Genomic DNA, 16569 nt, shown 5'->3' on the forward strand with positions numbered 1-16569 from the left:
AGTGAATTTACGATAGAGCGTTATCTAGCCTTAGTGATCTAAACAAAAGTCGTAGAATATGTTAAACCGAGAGTGTGCATGACAAGAATGCCCAAATCTGACTTCGTATGAGGAAGTTATGATTTTTCGAAGTTTCAGCTTAGCAGTAGACAGCCCGAAGTTCGAATATGAGATCGAGCGATAATTAGCAGTAACATTCGGAATTTCAGGTATTTTATTTATTCGTTGAATTTCAAGTTTTATGGAAGAACTCGGCGAGTTGATGCGTAGACTCGCCGAGTAGAGACGCGAATCATTACTCGGGTGGATGGCTGGACTCCGCGAGTCGCCCCAAGGACTCGGCGAGTCCACGCTGTTTAATGAAACCCTAATTCCTCAGGTTTGGGGCCTATTTAAAGGGCCTTATGGCCGTCATTTGCGGCTACTAGACCCCAGAGAGAAACCCTAAGTGAGCTAGAGCGTTTGTGAGAGGAAAGGAGTCATTTCTTGATCATTTGTTAGTGTGTTTGCAAATAGAAGAGGACCAAGACAAGAGGAGGCTGAAGAGGGTGCTAATCCAGTGATTCCAGGGCTCAGAGACTTCATTTTGAGGTATTCATTCGACCCTTCTTCAGTTTATGGTGTAATTCTTAGAGTTAGGGCTTTTTAGCCCCTTTAGAGGATGGTTATATGGAGTAATTGGTCCCTTCTCATGTTGGTGCTGTAGATCTGGACCCAAAGAGCTCCAGAGACCCTTTTCCCTGAGCTTTATGGGTGTTAATGGAGGTTATGAGCTTAGGATGTCATTTTAGAGGTCATATCTTCAAATAAGGCCTTTGAGCCTTTGCATGAGCACCAAGATGTTAGCTTTACGTGATTATAATGCTTTGGGAAGCTGGATCTACAGTTTAGAGGAGTGGATCTGACCTTAGGAGGTCAGTTCAGCTTGAGCATGGCATGAACTCGCCGAGTCCAATAGCCGACTCGACGAGCAGGACGAGGGTTTTCCCGATAATCACACAGTTGGTGACTAACTGAGTTGGGGAAGTGACTCGGTGAGTCAGAGGGAATCTGAGAGGACAAAGTGCACGATGGTACTCGCCAAGTCAGGATCCGGACTCGGCGAGTTGGGTAGGGACATTTCACAGATTGTGATCAGTGATGATTTGCAGAGTTGAGGTTGACTCAGTGAGTCGAATGAGGACTAAGAGAGTGAAGAACACGTGTGGACTCGCCGAGTCACAGTTGTGCACTCGGCGAGTTTGGTCAAGGTTGACCTTTTTTCGGACCTTAGATTCATCGGAAGGGTAGGATAGTCTTTTACCCTTCCTAGAGGATGTATATATAGAGAGAGAGAGAGATTAGCCTAGCCCTGAGGGTTGTATTAATTAGAGTATTTACTTCATGTGATTAGGCAGGGGCTAGACCAGAGTTTACCGAGTCAGAGATTTACTGAGATATCCTAGGTGAGTCTTCTCACTATACTTTACCTTGAGTAGGTAATCAGAGTTATGTGATACAGTGTTTGTATGCTATATATGTGTTATGTGTTGAAATACATTATTCTATGTGATTTATGTTGTGCATGTTTACAGAGTTAGAACCTGAAGATTCACAAAGATAGAACCTAAGGGTTCACAGAGTTTGGGTGCACGGACCCATAGAGTTATAGCCTCGAGTGGCTAATATGTGTTATATATGGTATTTTGGGGAACTCACTAAGCTTCGTGCTTACAGTGTTTTGTGTTATGTGTTTCAGGTACGAGTGAGGATCGCGGGAAGGCGCCGACTTGATCAGTACACACACGAGATTTTTATGTTATGAGATCTTGGGATTGATATATGTTATGAATTGAGTTTTAAACAGTGATGTTTTCCTGAATAATGAATGAGTTATGTTTTTATAAAATGCGAAAAATTGTTTTGAAATTTACGGTGTTACACACTCTCTAGCTTTCTTGAAGTACCCCCAAAGACCGAAGATCCCGAGAAGAAAAAAGTTTCCGAGCCGAAGCTCTTCCTGCGAGAAGCCCGGTGTGTGAAGATCTTCCAGATTTACCTAAGAATACTACTCTTAGAGCCGTAGTGCTGTCCGATCATCTTCTGATCAAGTGAGTGTATATTCCCTTTCTTCTAACACATAGATATGAAGTATCTACTTTAGAATACGTGTTATGTGTGTATAAATATACGTGTATATATATATATATATATATATATATATATATATATATATATGTTATCTGTTTATTTGGAATGAGTATCTTATCAGTTTTTAAGTTACATATGAATGCATATGTGTATGTTGTTATCTACAAAATGTTGGGTAGAACTTGGGTAGATAGTTGATGTGTGATAAACTGATGAGAGGTCTCGATGTGATTGTGATCTAGTCGTTTAGCAGAATATGGATGATGACCACAGACTCTTTCTATACTGTCCTGTGGAATGCTGGCAGGCTCATAACTTGTAGGTGTTAGTGAACTTGGGTGTTCATTTGCTGTATTTTATCCCCCTCATGGTTGCCTTAGGACATTCATTGCTGAGGAAACCCCTCTGCAGTAGTGTCTGTCCCGATGAAAATCCTAGATTAGGTCTTTTGTAATAGTTGTTGTCATAGGGACGTAAAGTGAGGATAACGGGAATGGGTAATCGGTTATTGATGGTTGGTGAAATTAAATATAATTATTTATTGTGGGTTGAAAACCCTATATGCTCACCAGACTCCCAAGCCTGACCCACTCAGTTTCTTTGTATTACAGGTAATGACGCAAGAGCATAAGTTGGAGAACTTGTAAAGATATTTTTGTTTATAGACCAGTAGTTGTATATAACTATGTAAGGTCTATGTTTTATTGTTTATGCTTTGTGTCTGTATCGGAACATGATATCCCGAGTTTTGTTATAATGAAAATACATTTCTTTAAGAAATGCTTTGATAAACCTTATTTTATCATGTATTGTTTTGGGACAAATTCCGCAACTCTTTTAAATCAATGGATTTACTTTGAAATTATTTTCAAAGCATAAACGAAACCGGTCTTTTCTGACCGTGATTTTGGGGATGTCACAGTGTTTGCGTGTTATAACGCCCAATAACGCCTCAAGGGGCGTTGCCCATACCCAACAGACTAAGAAACCCCTGACCAGGGTTGTGCCAAGAAGTGGGGCAACTTGGTGATGTATTAGTGCCTCCAAACAGGGCCGTCTCAATCAGTTTGGGGGTTCGAAACGAACCAAAAATTTAGGGACTTTTGACATTTACTATAGTTAATGTTATAAACCCTCCTATTTTATCCGGGATTGAGACCGATAACAATAAACTAAAAAGTTTATAAATGGTGGAGTTATTTTTTTAATTATTATGTATATGTTTGTTATGAATATATTAAGACATAAAGTTAATTTTTTTTAGCCTTTTTAGATGCAAAATTTTTAATAAAATTTTCATAATCAATTTCTTTTACTAATTGTTTTTCAATTGAAAAAAAATAGTTAAATCCATTTAATCTAGTGTAGATCTTAAATAATTTTTTAACAATTTTAATTTAGAAAAACTTCTTTCCGTAAAGACAACGGTTACAGGAATAGTTAACATAATCCTATAGACAACATTTTTAAATGTCGAATATGTCTTAAAAGTTTTAGTTCATGAAATAAATCTAAACCATCAATATTTAAGTTATTATCATGCATTAATGATTTTTCAAGATTTAAACAATGTTCTTTTAAAGTATTTTCATGAAATGATTTTAATTTTTTTTATACTAAATACTAAATAGAAAACCAAAAATATTTTTGAACTCATTAAATTGCTAAAATCTACTTTTAAGTGAAATAATAGTTTTATCTACTATATATAAAAAGTTTTCAGTTTTAAATAATTGAAGAGGAGTTATAATAGTTTCATTAGCAACATTTTCATCATATCGTTTATTTCTTTGAATGATACGTTTTTCACGAAATTTCGGTTTTACTTTCATTTCTAAAGTCAATTCTTTTGCATAATCTAAAGTCTTTTTAAATCCGTTTTCTTTATATTGTTCAAAGAAACACAAAAGTCAATTTAGTTGATCTATAACATCATCGATACACATATCATTTTATTACAAGCTTTTACTAACAGTGTTAACAGCAAACAAAACATCATGCCAAATAATCATTCCTAATAAAAATTCATAGTTTTCAAGTTCATATGTAGCTAAGCATTTAGCCTCACTTTTAATTTTGGATCTACATAATTTTTGGATAATAGTAAAAGTTCATTTCTTAATTGTGGTGCTTGAAATCTAATTGCTTCTACACTTCGACCATACTTTCCCAACGAGTTTGCGATAATGGTTTAAGTGGTAGGTTTGATATATTATCTTGTATTATTTTCCACCTTTGAGTTGATAAAGCAAATATCGAATATATATGTTGTATAGCTCTAAAAAATTCACTAGATTTATCACACGAATTAGCCAAATCACAAGTTACTAAATTTAAACTATGACAACTATAAGGAGTGTAGAATGCTCTAGGGTTAATATCTAACAATCGGTTTTGTACACCTTGATGTTTTCCTTTCATATTTGATTCATTGTCATAACCTTGACCCCTAACATTATTTATATTTAGTCATATATTTTTAATTTCATTAACTATAGCATCATATAAGCCTTTACCAGTTGTAATATCTACAATTAAAAATTCTAGAAAGTACTCCTTAACTTATATTGGAGTTGTTGAAAGATCTAAATATCATAAAATAATTGATATTTGTTCCTTATGACTTGTATCGGAAGTACAATCAAGTATTATTGAAAAGTACTTAGCCTCTTTTACTTTCTTAACAATTTTACTTTTAACTTATTCTCCTAAAAAACTAATAAGTTCATTCTATATATTGTGTCCGAGATATAGATTGTGAATTTCTTTGTCATTAATTCTCCTAATGTGTTCTTGCATAATAAGATCAACTTCCGCAATCATTTCAATTATAGTTAAATAATTACCATTATTCTCTTCATAAATCTTTTCATTTGTTCCACGAAATGCTAAATTGTTTTTTCCTAAAGTTTTTACTACAACAATGATTCTTATTAACACATTTTCCAATGTTCTTTTTTATTTGTTTTTGGATTTTCTTGTCGATTAAAAAAAAGTTTTATTATTTGCTAATCTAGTTTCTAAGTCAATCCACGACCTCATATTAAGAATATGTTAGTTACTTGCTTCATGTCTTTTTAGTATACTAGAAATATTGTTCCAGTCATTGTTATCTTTATGTGCTAATAAACATATAGATGTATTCACATTAAATAATTTAGAACAAAAATAAAAAACTACTTTTTTGGAAATTTAAAATCATAAATCTTAATAGGACCTTTTTCTACAATTAAATCTCTTAAATCAGTAGTAATATTATTCCATTTACTTGGATAATATATGTTTAAAGGCATGCTATCCTTTTTAATATTAGTTTGTTCGTTATCATTTTCAATATTAGTTTGTTCATTATCATTTTCACTATTAGTTTGTTTGTTATCGATATCAATATTAGTTTGTTAGTTATCATTTTCACTATTAGTTTGGTCGTTATCACTTTCACTATTAGTTTGTTCGTTATCAATATCAATATTAGTTTGTTCATTATCATTCTTGATATTAGTTTGTTTATGATCATTATTATTAACATTAGTTTGTTCTTGTTCATTATCAAAATTACTTTGTTCTTGTTCATTATTAACATTTTTGTTTGATGTTGAATTTTTTTAAAAATGATCCTTTTTGTGATTCTATAAAGGTTTTTTGTTGCATTTTTCTTTTCCTTTTTAAAGCCCCTGATTCGTATTTTCTTTTTGATATGATTATTAAGTATTTTATTAATAATAACAATGAACAATCACCAAGACAACTATTATAAGTATAGAAGATATGGATTAGGATCATACTGCCTCTGAGATAATGGAAATCTCAAATCTGGAAAACTGTAACTCAAATTCGTTCCAACCTGATTCAATGATTGTATATTTTGTAATTTGTTGTAATCAATGAACAATGGAGTAACAAATTAGATAACTGAACAAATAAGAAATTGAAATCTAAAAAGTATTAACTAATAGGTAATAAATATTAACCCTAATCAGCTTTAAAATTAAGTATTAACCCTAATTAGTTAATCATATGACATCATGACAGATAATGGAAAAATAAAAATTGTATCTTTGCGTGTTCCCTTAGCTATTGTTTTCATGGCATTTCTATATTTGGCTACAAGTCTACGATCTATCCTTGAAGAAACATTCTGTAATGAAGAACATAATCGATTCTAATGGCCATATAATTCAAGTGAAATTTGACAAGATTGGTAAACCTAATATTAGGAAGCTAAAGCAAAAATATGGTGGGGATGTTCAAGATAGTGAAAAAATAACTCATATATTACTATATTACCGTTAATGGAGAAGGCTTCAGTGGAGAAGGAAGAAGCCGTGAATGCTGGAAAAACAGAAGGAAGGAGCCGTGCGCCGTGAAATTCACAGCATAAGGAAGAAGAAGAATGAAAGTCAAAGACTTAGAGGCCAATGTATTTCAGCAGTAGCTCACAAAATCAGACTTCAGAAGAAGTCTAGAATCCGTATGCAGAATTGAAGAATGGAGAGGAAGAAGATAATAAGTTTAAGCGTTGTATTTTTTTAGGTGCTGCGATTAGCTTAGCCGATTAGGGATATACACGGACTCCAAATTTGGTTAAGTGGGGCCCTCTAGAAGTGGGGGCCCTAAGCCCTAACTTTGTTTGTAAACACATAAGGTCGGCCCTGCCTCCAAATTTATGGGGCTCATTTTTATATATCTTATTATGTTAGTATAAGAAAACCGATATATTGTGTATAGCGGCCGAATGGAAAAATAAAGAAAATTAAGCCAAAACAAAATCATCGGAGAAGACTAAGGAATGTCTAATTCTTCTGGAATAAACATCGCATTAGTTTCTCTCACCACCATCGATCGAAGAACTCTATGAATCGATTCTAATTTTTCAAACCGTAACAAAAAGTGGATTCATGATAAATCGATTCTAATTTTTTCACGTAATCTTCTAATTTTCGACTTCAATTTCTTTCATTAGTTTTCTTATTTAATTTTTTTAATGCATCGATTATGATAATCTGGTTTCATGTATTGTTAATAAAAATCAATCATTTATTTGTATTATTGTATTGATGTTAATATGAATTTAGAGAGTTTCATCGTTTCTAATTTCTGATTCATGTTAATCTGATTTCTGATTTGTGTTAATATGGTTCATGTAAACTGTAAGATTTTGTTATTGTTATTCACTTCCTTGAGGTTAACTTTTTGAGGCTAAGGGGAGTGGTAACACTCTTAGCACCTTGTCACATCAACTTTTTGGTTGCCACCTCATTTTTTTCCATTTAACACCTAAGGTTGACATTTGGTAAGGAGTGGTAACACTCCTAACACTTCATTTTTTTCTAATTTAATTAAATTACTTTATTTTAATAAACAAACATTTATTATGCATGAATATGAAACAAATTTTATTTTTTTAAACCACAAACATTTAATATAATATAAATTATATTTTTAAAAACACACTTCATAAATAATCCAATTGCTTCATCTAAATCTCTTTTTGGGAAAACTACTTTGGCTCCAACTATCTTATACAACAAAGACTGTAAAAACTTAATTAAAAATGCCACACAACCATACCCTATTTATACTAAACTAATTAGAATCCTAAACTAACTCAAAACCTTAAATTAGGAAAGTTTTCCCAAAATACCCCTGGGACCAAAACTATCCCTGTTTCTGAGTTAACCCAACAAGTGATTAGCCACAAGTACTCAGCCACAACTCTTAGCCAGCCTAAAATTATGCTGTTGCCCGACAGATTTAGTTTCTTCTTGTAAAACATTTGTTAAGTTATTGGTCAAAATACCCAGCTTGCAAACTGACATGAAAAGCACTTGTTAAGTTATAAAAGTTTAAACAATTTAAAACTTAACTGCAACTTCTAAAGCATCAACAAGGGTTTTCTTCTTTGGAACTCTATTGATGTCAATCTTGATGTCTGTAAGTGTCAATTAATCAAGTGTCTATTAATCAGATCAAAATAGAGGTAATTAAGAGATGAGCATCTATAGTAGATTACATGTTTGAATCCATATAACAGAAGCCATAAGACATGATCACATGGAGCATCTCCAATTACTAATCTTCGTATTTTGTTACATTCCTAATCTTAGTATTTTGTTACAACCAATTTTAGGCATTTTGAATAGATTTGATTTGAATTACACAGTGGTATTCTCATAGAGGCAAATGATCGAACACCTGGTGTGCACAGGAAAATAACAGCAGATAGTCATAGTCATGGAAGCAAATTTGAACTGAATTTGTTACCTGTATTGTATATAGCCATGGAAACAATCAAGACTCACAAATGAACTGAATTTGTTACCTGTATTGTATATAGCCATCGGACCAATCACATTCGTTTCTCTCATTCTCTTTCTTCTCGCCAACACAGTGATGAGTCTCCGATGGCGAGTCCCCTAGCGAGCGCTAGGGGGCGGTGTTCCAGGTTGCTTAACGAGTTTGGCGATGGTATTTGGCGAGCCCACTCCGCTAAGCCTGATAAAAGTTAACTTATGTGTCTTCTTTCAGATTTTTTGTAGATACCTTGAAACATCAACATCACAAGTTCTAACATCTTTGTTGCCGAAGCCTTGAAAACAATTTGGAAATCCTTATCTTTGTTGGAAAATGATTTGACATCACAAGTTCACAACTAGGTGTTTTCGTTTTCTATACGTGTTTTTTTCATTGGCATCGTCTTAATAACAAGTTGTCTAGAAAACATTTATCTAGTAGTAAGAAAAGAAAAAAAACCAACAAACCGAAATACTAATACTATCACAAAAATGATCTATGTATAAATTTATAACAAAACTAGGCTTTTAATTTAAACGGTACTAATGAGAATGAAGACACCGCTAATAAAAGAGAAATTAAATTATCTCCTACTTTTTATGCTTATAATTATTCATACCTACTAAAATTTTAACAAATCACCATTCAATTTAATTTTATTTGATATATTCCTAATATAGCCTTAATGAGTTAGTTAAAAGATTATGGAATGATGACACTTGTCATAATTTGATTAGGTAGGAATATTTGTAGGCATAAAAAGTAAGAATCAATTTAATTTCTCCTAATAAAATACTAAATTTTTTTTATTGTCAAGGGTTTAATTTTTTTTTTTGTATGAGATCTCAACTCGGCTTAAAGTGGCTCTCCATTCGCTCCTAGAGAAGAGTTGAAATATGTTATATCATTTACTAGGTATAAGACCCATGTATTACATGAGTTTATTTTAAAAGAATTAAATATGAAATTTTAACAATTTGAAAAGTTTGAATTTATATAAAAAATAAGAAAATTTTTGAATTATTAAAATTAATGAGACTTTAATGTATTGAATACATTACATATATAAACATTTTTCTAATAAATACCTTACATATATATTACCTTACATATTAAATGTGGAATTTTGATTTAATAAAATGAAAAATACAATAAAATGACAATTGGAAAATAAAAATTTAAAAATTTTAGAAAATGCCATGTGTCCAAATGAATGAAAAGATGACATGTGGCAAAAAAACCTTCATTTATTAAAATAGACTAGTTGTCAGACCCGTATATTATACGGGTTGGATAAAACAAAAAAATTAAATATGAAGTTTTAAACAAAGATTTATTTAAATTTGAATTTTAAAATTTGAATTTAAAAGGAAACATATTAAATACTATATGAGAGTTGTAATATTGTAATTTATTGGTTATTTTCAATTAAGGCAATTATTAATTAAGGTGTAAATATGATGTGTTAATTAAGAAATATAAAAAAAAATGACAAATGGAAAAAACATTTATTCAAAAATACCACAAAATGACAAGTGTCAATACTCATAAGAAATTGACATGTGGCAAAAAAAACCTTCATTTATTAAGAAGGACTAGGTGTGAGACCCATGTATTATATGAGTTTATTTAAAAAAAAATTAAATATAAAATTTTAATAATTTGAGAAGTTTGAATTTATAAGAAAAATGAAAAAAAAATTAAATTATTAAAATTAATGAGACTTTAATACATTACATATATAAATCATTTCTAATAAATACCTTACATATATATTACCTTACATATTAAATGTGAAATTTTAATTTAATAAAATGAAAATTACAATAAAATGACAAGTGGAAAATAGAAAATTCAAAAGTTCTAGAAAATGCCATGTGTCCAAATGAAGGAGAAAATAATATGTGACAAAAAAAAACCTTAAAGGATTGTAGTGAAACATTATATTTCCATAGAGTGGAAAATCTTACTTCCCTAGGGAAGAGAATCTTTAGGGATAAAACCAAATTTTCTCAAATGGGAATAAAAACGAGACTAGTGAACTTGAAGTTGGGCTTGGATGCATGTCATGTAATGCATCATTTGTTTAAATTGATCATTTATATGTTTCAATTCGGAGTTTTCTTTGTGAAACGTTTTTTCAAAACAACCTTTTAAAGAGTTACGGTTGAAATAATTAAATGCGATGGAGTTTTTTGTTCATAAGAGTATATACGAGAACAATGAAGAAATCAGGGGATTTAACATTGTGTATGTAGTAGTTAGAATATTGTTTTCTTTGCTTCGCCTTATCATCATATACGTTAATGCCGAACACTTTTTTAAAAATGTTTTTGATTGGATATTTCTAACTAATCTATACGAGGCTTATATAATATGTATGATGTATGATATAATTTATGCTTCAATAATCTCGGAATTTTATAATATAACGTTACCATTTAAAAAAAAATGAGAATATATAATTTATTAATTTATCGTGCTATCAAAATATTACCAAGCAATTTATATTATTAACTTTTTTGTCATACGTTAGGGGTTTCTTACTAATACATCTTTTAATAAAATATTTTATTATATAATTATATAAATGTAATAAATAATAACCTGTATCATAGTAATGTTTTTTTTAGCTATATAACAAGACCGATCTACTGATATTCGGCCTTTCAACCTTACTTTATTGTTGTAACAACTTTCAGTGACATCGCTATTAAAATTGCCTACATCCCAACATTATTTTATTAATTAATGATAATGATAATGATTTGAGAAAATATAATATTTATATTTTAAACTGTCTTGTCTATAAGTCTTCTATTTTTATTTTAATATATCCTTTTTTTTTTTGTTATTAGATATCATGTGAACACGTATATTATAAAATATTAAATTAAATATTAATATTCATATATTATTTTCGGTGGACGTCGGAAATTAATTTAATTTGGCATCTCTCTTTCTCTCTATATATATAAATCTGCTAAAGCTATGGCATATCTCTCTCCCTCAATCTCCACACGCATACGCTACCTTTCTTCACCATAAATCCACGAATCCAAACTACTTTCTTCAATTCTTCAATTTCTATTTCGAGATTTTCAATCAGAAAACTTTCTCCGTTCTTGAATTCGAGGTAAGCTTTACCTTCTCTGGATCATTTCTGTGCATTAAATGTGAATTCGAAAGGGTTTTAATTTGGCATTTAATTGAGAAACCGACATAGGGATCGAAACCCTAGATATGTTTTCTGATTCTTAAAATCTGGCTGCATAACGATTTCTGATAGCTCGTTTCACCTTGATGAAGAGTTTGTAACGAATTACGGTCATGAAATTTTCGTTCGCTTGATTGTAATTTCCAGCGCCTGTTAGGTTTTCTTTTTGTTCATCAATTGTTTCAATGCGATGTTTTCTTTTTAACAAATTCGAGATTTTTTTTTTGAAATTACAAACTAAACATACCGTTTTTATTGAAATGGTTAAAAGGATCACTACGCATCGAACGTTTGCTTGGGGACGAATATGATTTTGAGGTTTCTTTTTTCCTTGTGAAAAAGTTTTCCTGTTTTCTTTCCCTTTTCTGGGATTTTAAAGAAGCATCTCGCAATCATCAATTTTCTTACTTTCTTAAAGGTGTTTATAAAGGATACCAAACAATTTACATCGAATTTGATTACAATTCTGATGGTTGCTATATTTGCCCTTAATTTGATTCATCGATTTGTAAAAGCGTAGGGCCTCTTTTGGTGTAGGACATACCCAATCGAGCAGAAACCAGGCACTAAAAAGCAAAGTTTTATCCAAAAAACCATGTTAATCTTGAATCTTTCCTTTTAGATTTCTTGTTTAGAAGCAATCAAAAAGATCTAAACTTTATAAAAATGCACATATGCTTTAAGTGTTTTTATAAACAGTTTGATTAGCTGGCAACCTTATCTTATCTCTAGCAAAATATCAAAAACGAAACCGAATGCCTTATCTACTTACCTTCGTACAATATTATTCCAACAATAATCAATTTAAATATCTTCTTACACATGTCAAATCCACACTAAAATCCCAAATCCCTAATCTTTCTTTTTCTCTGTTTCAGAATTCAGACACAAATCCATGGATCATCAATACCTCCAAGATCCAATCCCACAAAACACCTTCAACAAAGAAGACAACACCTCCTTAAACAAATGGAAATCCACAAACGAATCAATCGATGAATCCCTTAACAACCCTTCATCTGGATTCGACTGCAACATCTGTCTAGATTCAGTCCAAGATCCAGTCGTCACCCTATGTGGACACCTCTACTGTTGGCCATGCATCTACAAATGGATCCACCACCAAAAAACCACCCAAAATCCCCAAACCCAATGCCCCGTTTGCAAAACCGAAATCTCCCAAAAAACAATAGTCCCATTATACGGACGCGGTCAAACCACCGAACAAAAAAGTCAAAATCCTGACGATGACATCACAGTCCCACGTAGGCCACCTAGCCCTAGATCGAACCTCCAAATCGTGCCAGCTCAGCAAGTTCATCATAATCGAAGCTATCAACAAGCAACACCAATGGCTTTATCCATGAATAACTTCGGAGGTGGAATGACTATGACGAATTTGATAAATCCAACGAGTCCTACAACTGGAATGCTTGGGGAGATTGTTTATGAAAGGATTTTTGGGAATTCGGGTAATAATTTGCATCCTACTTTATTCGCGTATCCAAATTCGTACAATTTAGCAGGGATTAGTACTCAAAGGGCAAGAAGACAGGCGATGCAAGCGGATAGATCGTTGAATCGGATTTGCTTTTTCTTGTTGTGTTGTGTGATGTTGTGTCTTCTTTTGTTTTGATGATTATTATGGGAAAAAAAAAGAAAAAAAAGAGAAAATGGTTGTTTTTTTGGGTGGTTGTGTATAATTGTAAAAGGTTAGATTGTATGGGGGGTATATATGTTGTAGAATTGGTTGTGCCTTTTTCTAATGATTTGGTTAGAATTTGGCACTAAAAGAAAGTGTCTTGATAGGAGTTTATTATATATATAGCATATATTGCCTACTTGTGGAACTTAAGTTTTTTGAAGTCACTTGTTGGAGTTGGCATATGGTATTTTAAAACCATTCAATTTATATATAATATGAGATTTGTATTTTATTTATTTATAATACTCATAGTTTGCTAATTTTGGAACTTTCTCTTGTTAAATTTTAAACATCTACATGACTTTGTAAGTTGGTTTCTAATTTGCCAAATCAGAAAGTGTCCGTTGAGGATTTATCATGATTCCCATGTATAGGGTTTGAAATATCTACGACTGAATTTTACAATGATCAGAATAATCTTCTTTCATCATCAGTAAGACTTTTAATTTTAATTTTAATTTTTAAAAAGTTTATACTCTAAGCTATTTTAATCCAGAAGCTATTTCAAATAGCTTGAATTTTAGCTTTTAATTTTAATTTTAATTTTTAAAAAGTTTATACTATAAGCTATTTTAATCCAGAAGCTATTTCAAATAGCTTGAATTTTAGCTTTTAGCTTTTGATAAAAGCTAACACGATTTTTTCCGAACGTTTTTGTACATATAAAATCTATAGTTTTTAGCTACTGGTTATAGCTTTGAACTACCAGTTATCAAACTTTAGCTACCAACTTTAACCTTCAAACTAATAGCTAGTTTTGCGAACTATATTTTTAGAATTTAGAGTGTTATCTAGACAATTGAGTTAATTGAGTTATGTAGTTATAGTTGTTTTTCCTTTTAGTTTTGATGTGTTACTTGTGACTTGTTTAAATATCTCTTTGTTTTTGTTTTTGTTTAAATTTAAATGGGTCAACTTACAGATTGTTCATCAATATATTGTGTTGAAAAAAATAGATATGACGTCTAATCCTTTTAATTAATAGACCACGATCGATTGAAAATTTCTAACCTTTTTAATTAAAGATGGATGCTAAATTTTAAATCTTTAAGCACTTAAGTAATTAAACAAGACAGGTTTAAGCCAACCTGATTTAACCTATTGATGGGTCTAAATATTGTCCGAATTTTGCAATTACCATGGGTCATAGATAAATTGACAAAAAAGAAAAATATTGAAATTTATTATTATTTTTCCACATATGCATCGAACCACTAGCATCTTCTAGACTCTAATGTACATCTATGAATCGTGTAGTTGCAAACTTTTCTACTTATGATCCAAAATTTGACTTCTAGAAGCAACTTGTTGTCGAATGCAATAATAACCAAAAGATGAGGTAAGACAATACGAAAGTGTTTCAATTATTTACTTTATCGTTACATTGATAATTATTGCTTACTTAATTTTTTGAACCATTATTATATGGTATAAGAATAAACGTGTGGTATAATATTTATGTTAATTTTGATCGAATAAAAATAACAATTGCATCTATGTAAGGAAACCTAAATTTCTAATAATAAAAAAATGGGTATACGACAAGGGCGAGAGAAGTGACTTGCACCGAATGCACCCTGCAATTGAATGGTGTATATCAGTTCATTAGACATATTGTCTTCATTTTCTTTCTATTAATGTATCCCTCTAGTAATACGTCAAAGATAACAGAGCAGTTATCTAAGGGACGATTTAGCTAACGGTCGCTATCCAGAGTAAGTGTTAGGTTCGGGCCCTCGTGGTCTCGCACTTAGACTCTGACGCTCTAGCGCCAAGGTTCAACTCAGAACGAGAAACTCCGGTCTATAGCAAGCCAAAACAGTACTAACCGCTCCCCAAAGCGACATGCGTAGTGCTCAGAGCGCTGCCCTTCGTTAGTTCTACACCGATAGCAGATAACTGCTAGTGGTGTACGATCCGCCAATATGACGTCTCCACGTCCTGTCGACCCAAACAAGACAAAAGGTAATGTCGGAGACATGCTCCCACGACAACAGGTATAAAAGAAAACCTTCTTCTCCAGAAGAAGGGGTCGCCTCATTCTCTCCTTAAACAAAACCCTAATTTTCTCATCCAATTATTGACTAGATCGTCAGAGCTTCATTTCGGGACCACTCCCGGACGACGACCGATGCCGATTCTTTCTTTGTTTCGATTCTCAGGCTTAACACAAACGAAACCATTTCAAGACGATGTTAAGATCGAAGCACATATCAAAACATTTGGTGCCATCCGGGCATGTACTCAGAGCTATACAACCTTGATACGACCCTAGACGTCGGCGATGACGGGAAAGGAACCTGCAACGACCGGTGGAGGAGAAAGGAGTCCACCCAGACCAATGTTTTCTCTTGATGGAACATAACCATCTGCGTTAGACGGAAAATCCCACACCAATACGCCAACAACACAGACGCCAGGTCTGATAACAGGAACCGCAACGGTAGTAATCGCCGCCCTATGGCGACTGTCACCCATCACAACAAAGTAGTCGACTGCAACCATGATTGCATCGCCTCAATCGACAACAACTCAACAATCAAAATCATCGACCTAACAGCGACAATTGTTGACTCAACAATCGCAACGGGTGTTTTCTCAGTTGCACTCGCTACTGCAGCAGACGAGGACAAGCGGTTGGTCCCCAGGGAGCATACTGTCCCCACACAATACCAGTGTCAAGTCATCGGTTCTCTCCGGTAGTTGACAGACCACACATACCACTATCTGTGCAACAGCTACCGAAGTGCAACTATTGCATAAGCCAACTCCAGGAAACCCTTCGTTAAGAGCACACCATCGTCAGGATGGAAAAAGGGGAGCTAGCAAGCAACACCTTCGACATCGGAAATAACTTGAGGACCAAATTCGATACCGAAAAGGAGAATGTAGAGGTTCGAAAGGATGATGACAAATACCAAGATCACAAGAACAAGATCTGTACCATCAGGAGATCGTGCAAGAGACACGGGCATCGTGAGGCTGACAACGACATAGAGGTGATATCTAGAAACCTACTAAGTATCAACTTCTCATTAGAGGACTCGAGGCCACACAACTGGAACCCCTGGGATCCGCTCTTAATCACAATCTATATACACGAAAATCAAATCCATAACATTTACATAGATAATGGCAGTAACACCGACATCCTCTACAAGCATTGCTTCCGGTAGTTGCCGACTTCCTAGAAGGAGGACTTAAAGTCATCTTCAGGCGGCCT

At 32.8% G+C, this 16569-nt stretch overlaps 1 protein-coding gene across 1 annotated transcript; it reads left to right on the forward strand.

The window, feature by feature from the left end:
- The first annotated feature begins 11401 nt into the window (after positions 1-11401).
- On the forward strand, positions 11402-13582 carry LOC145092276 (E3 ubiquitin-protein ligase RMA1H1-like). The gene is made up of 2 exons (XM_079030205.1): positions 11402-11560; positions 12520-13582. Exon 2 carries the CDS (start codon positions 12537-12539, stop codon positions 13275-13277), a length of 741 nt encoding a protein of 246 aa, XP_078886331.1. The 5' UTR covers positions 11402-11560; positions 12520-12536; the 3' UTR covers positions 13278-13582.
- Positions 13583-16569: the final 2987 nt, after the last annotated feature.

This window comes from Lactuca serriola, chromosome 3, assembly GCF_051521515.1.
Source record: "Lactuca serriola cultivar US96UC23 chromosome 3, Lser_US96UC23_V15, whole genome shotgun sequence".
Taxonomy (NCBI): Eukaryota; Viridiplantae; Streptophyta; class Magnoliopsida; order Asterales; family Asteraceae; genus Lactuca; species Lactuca serriola.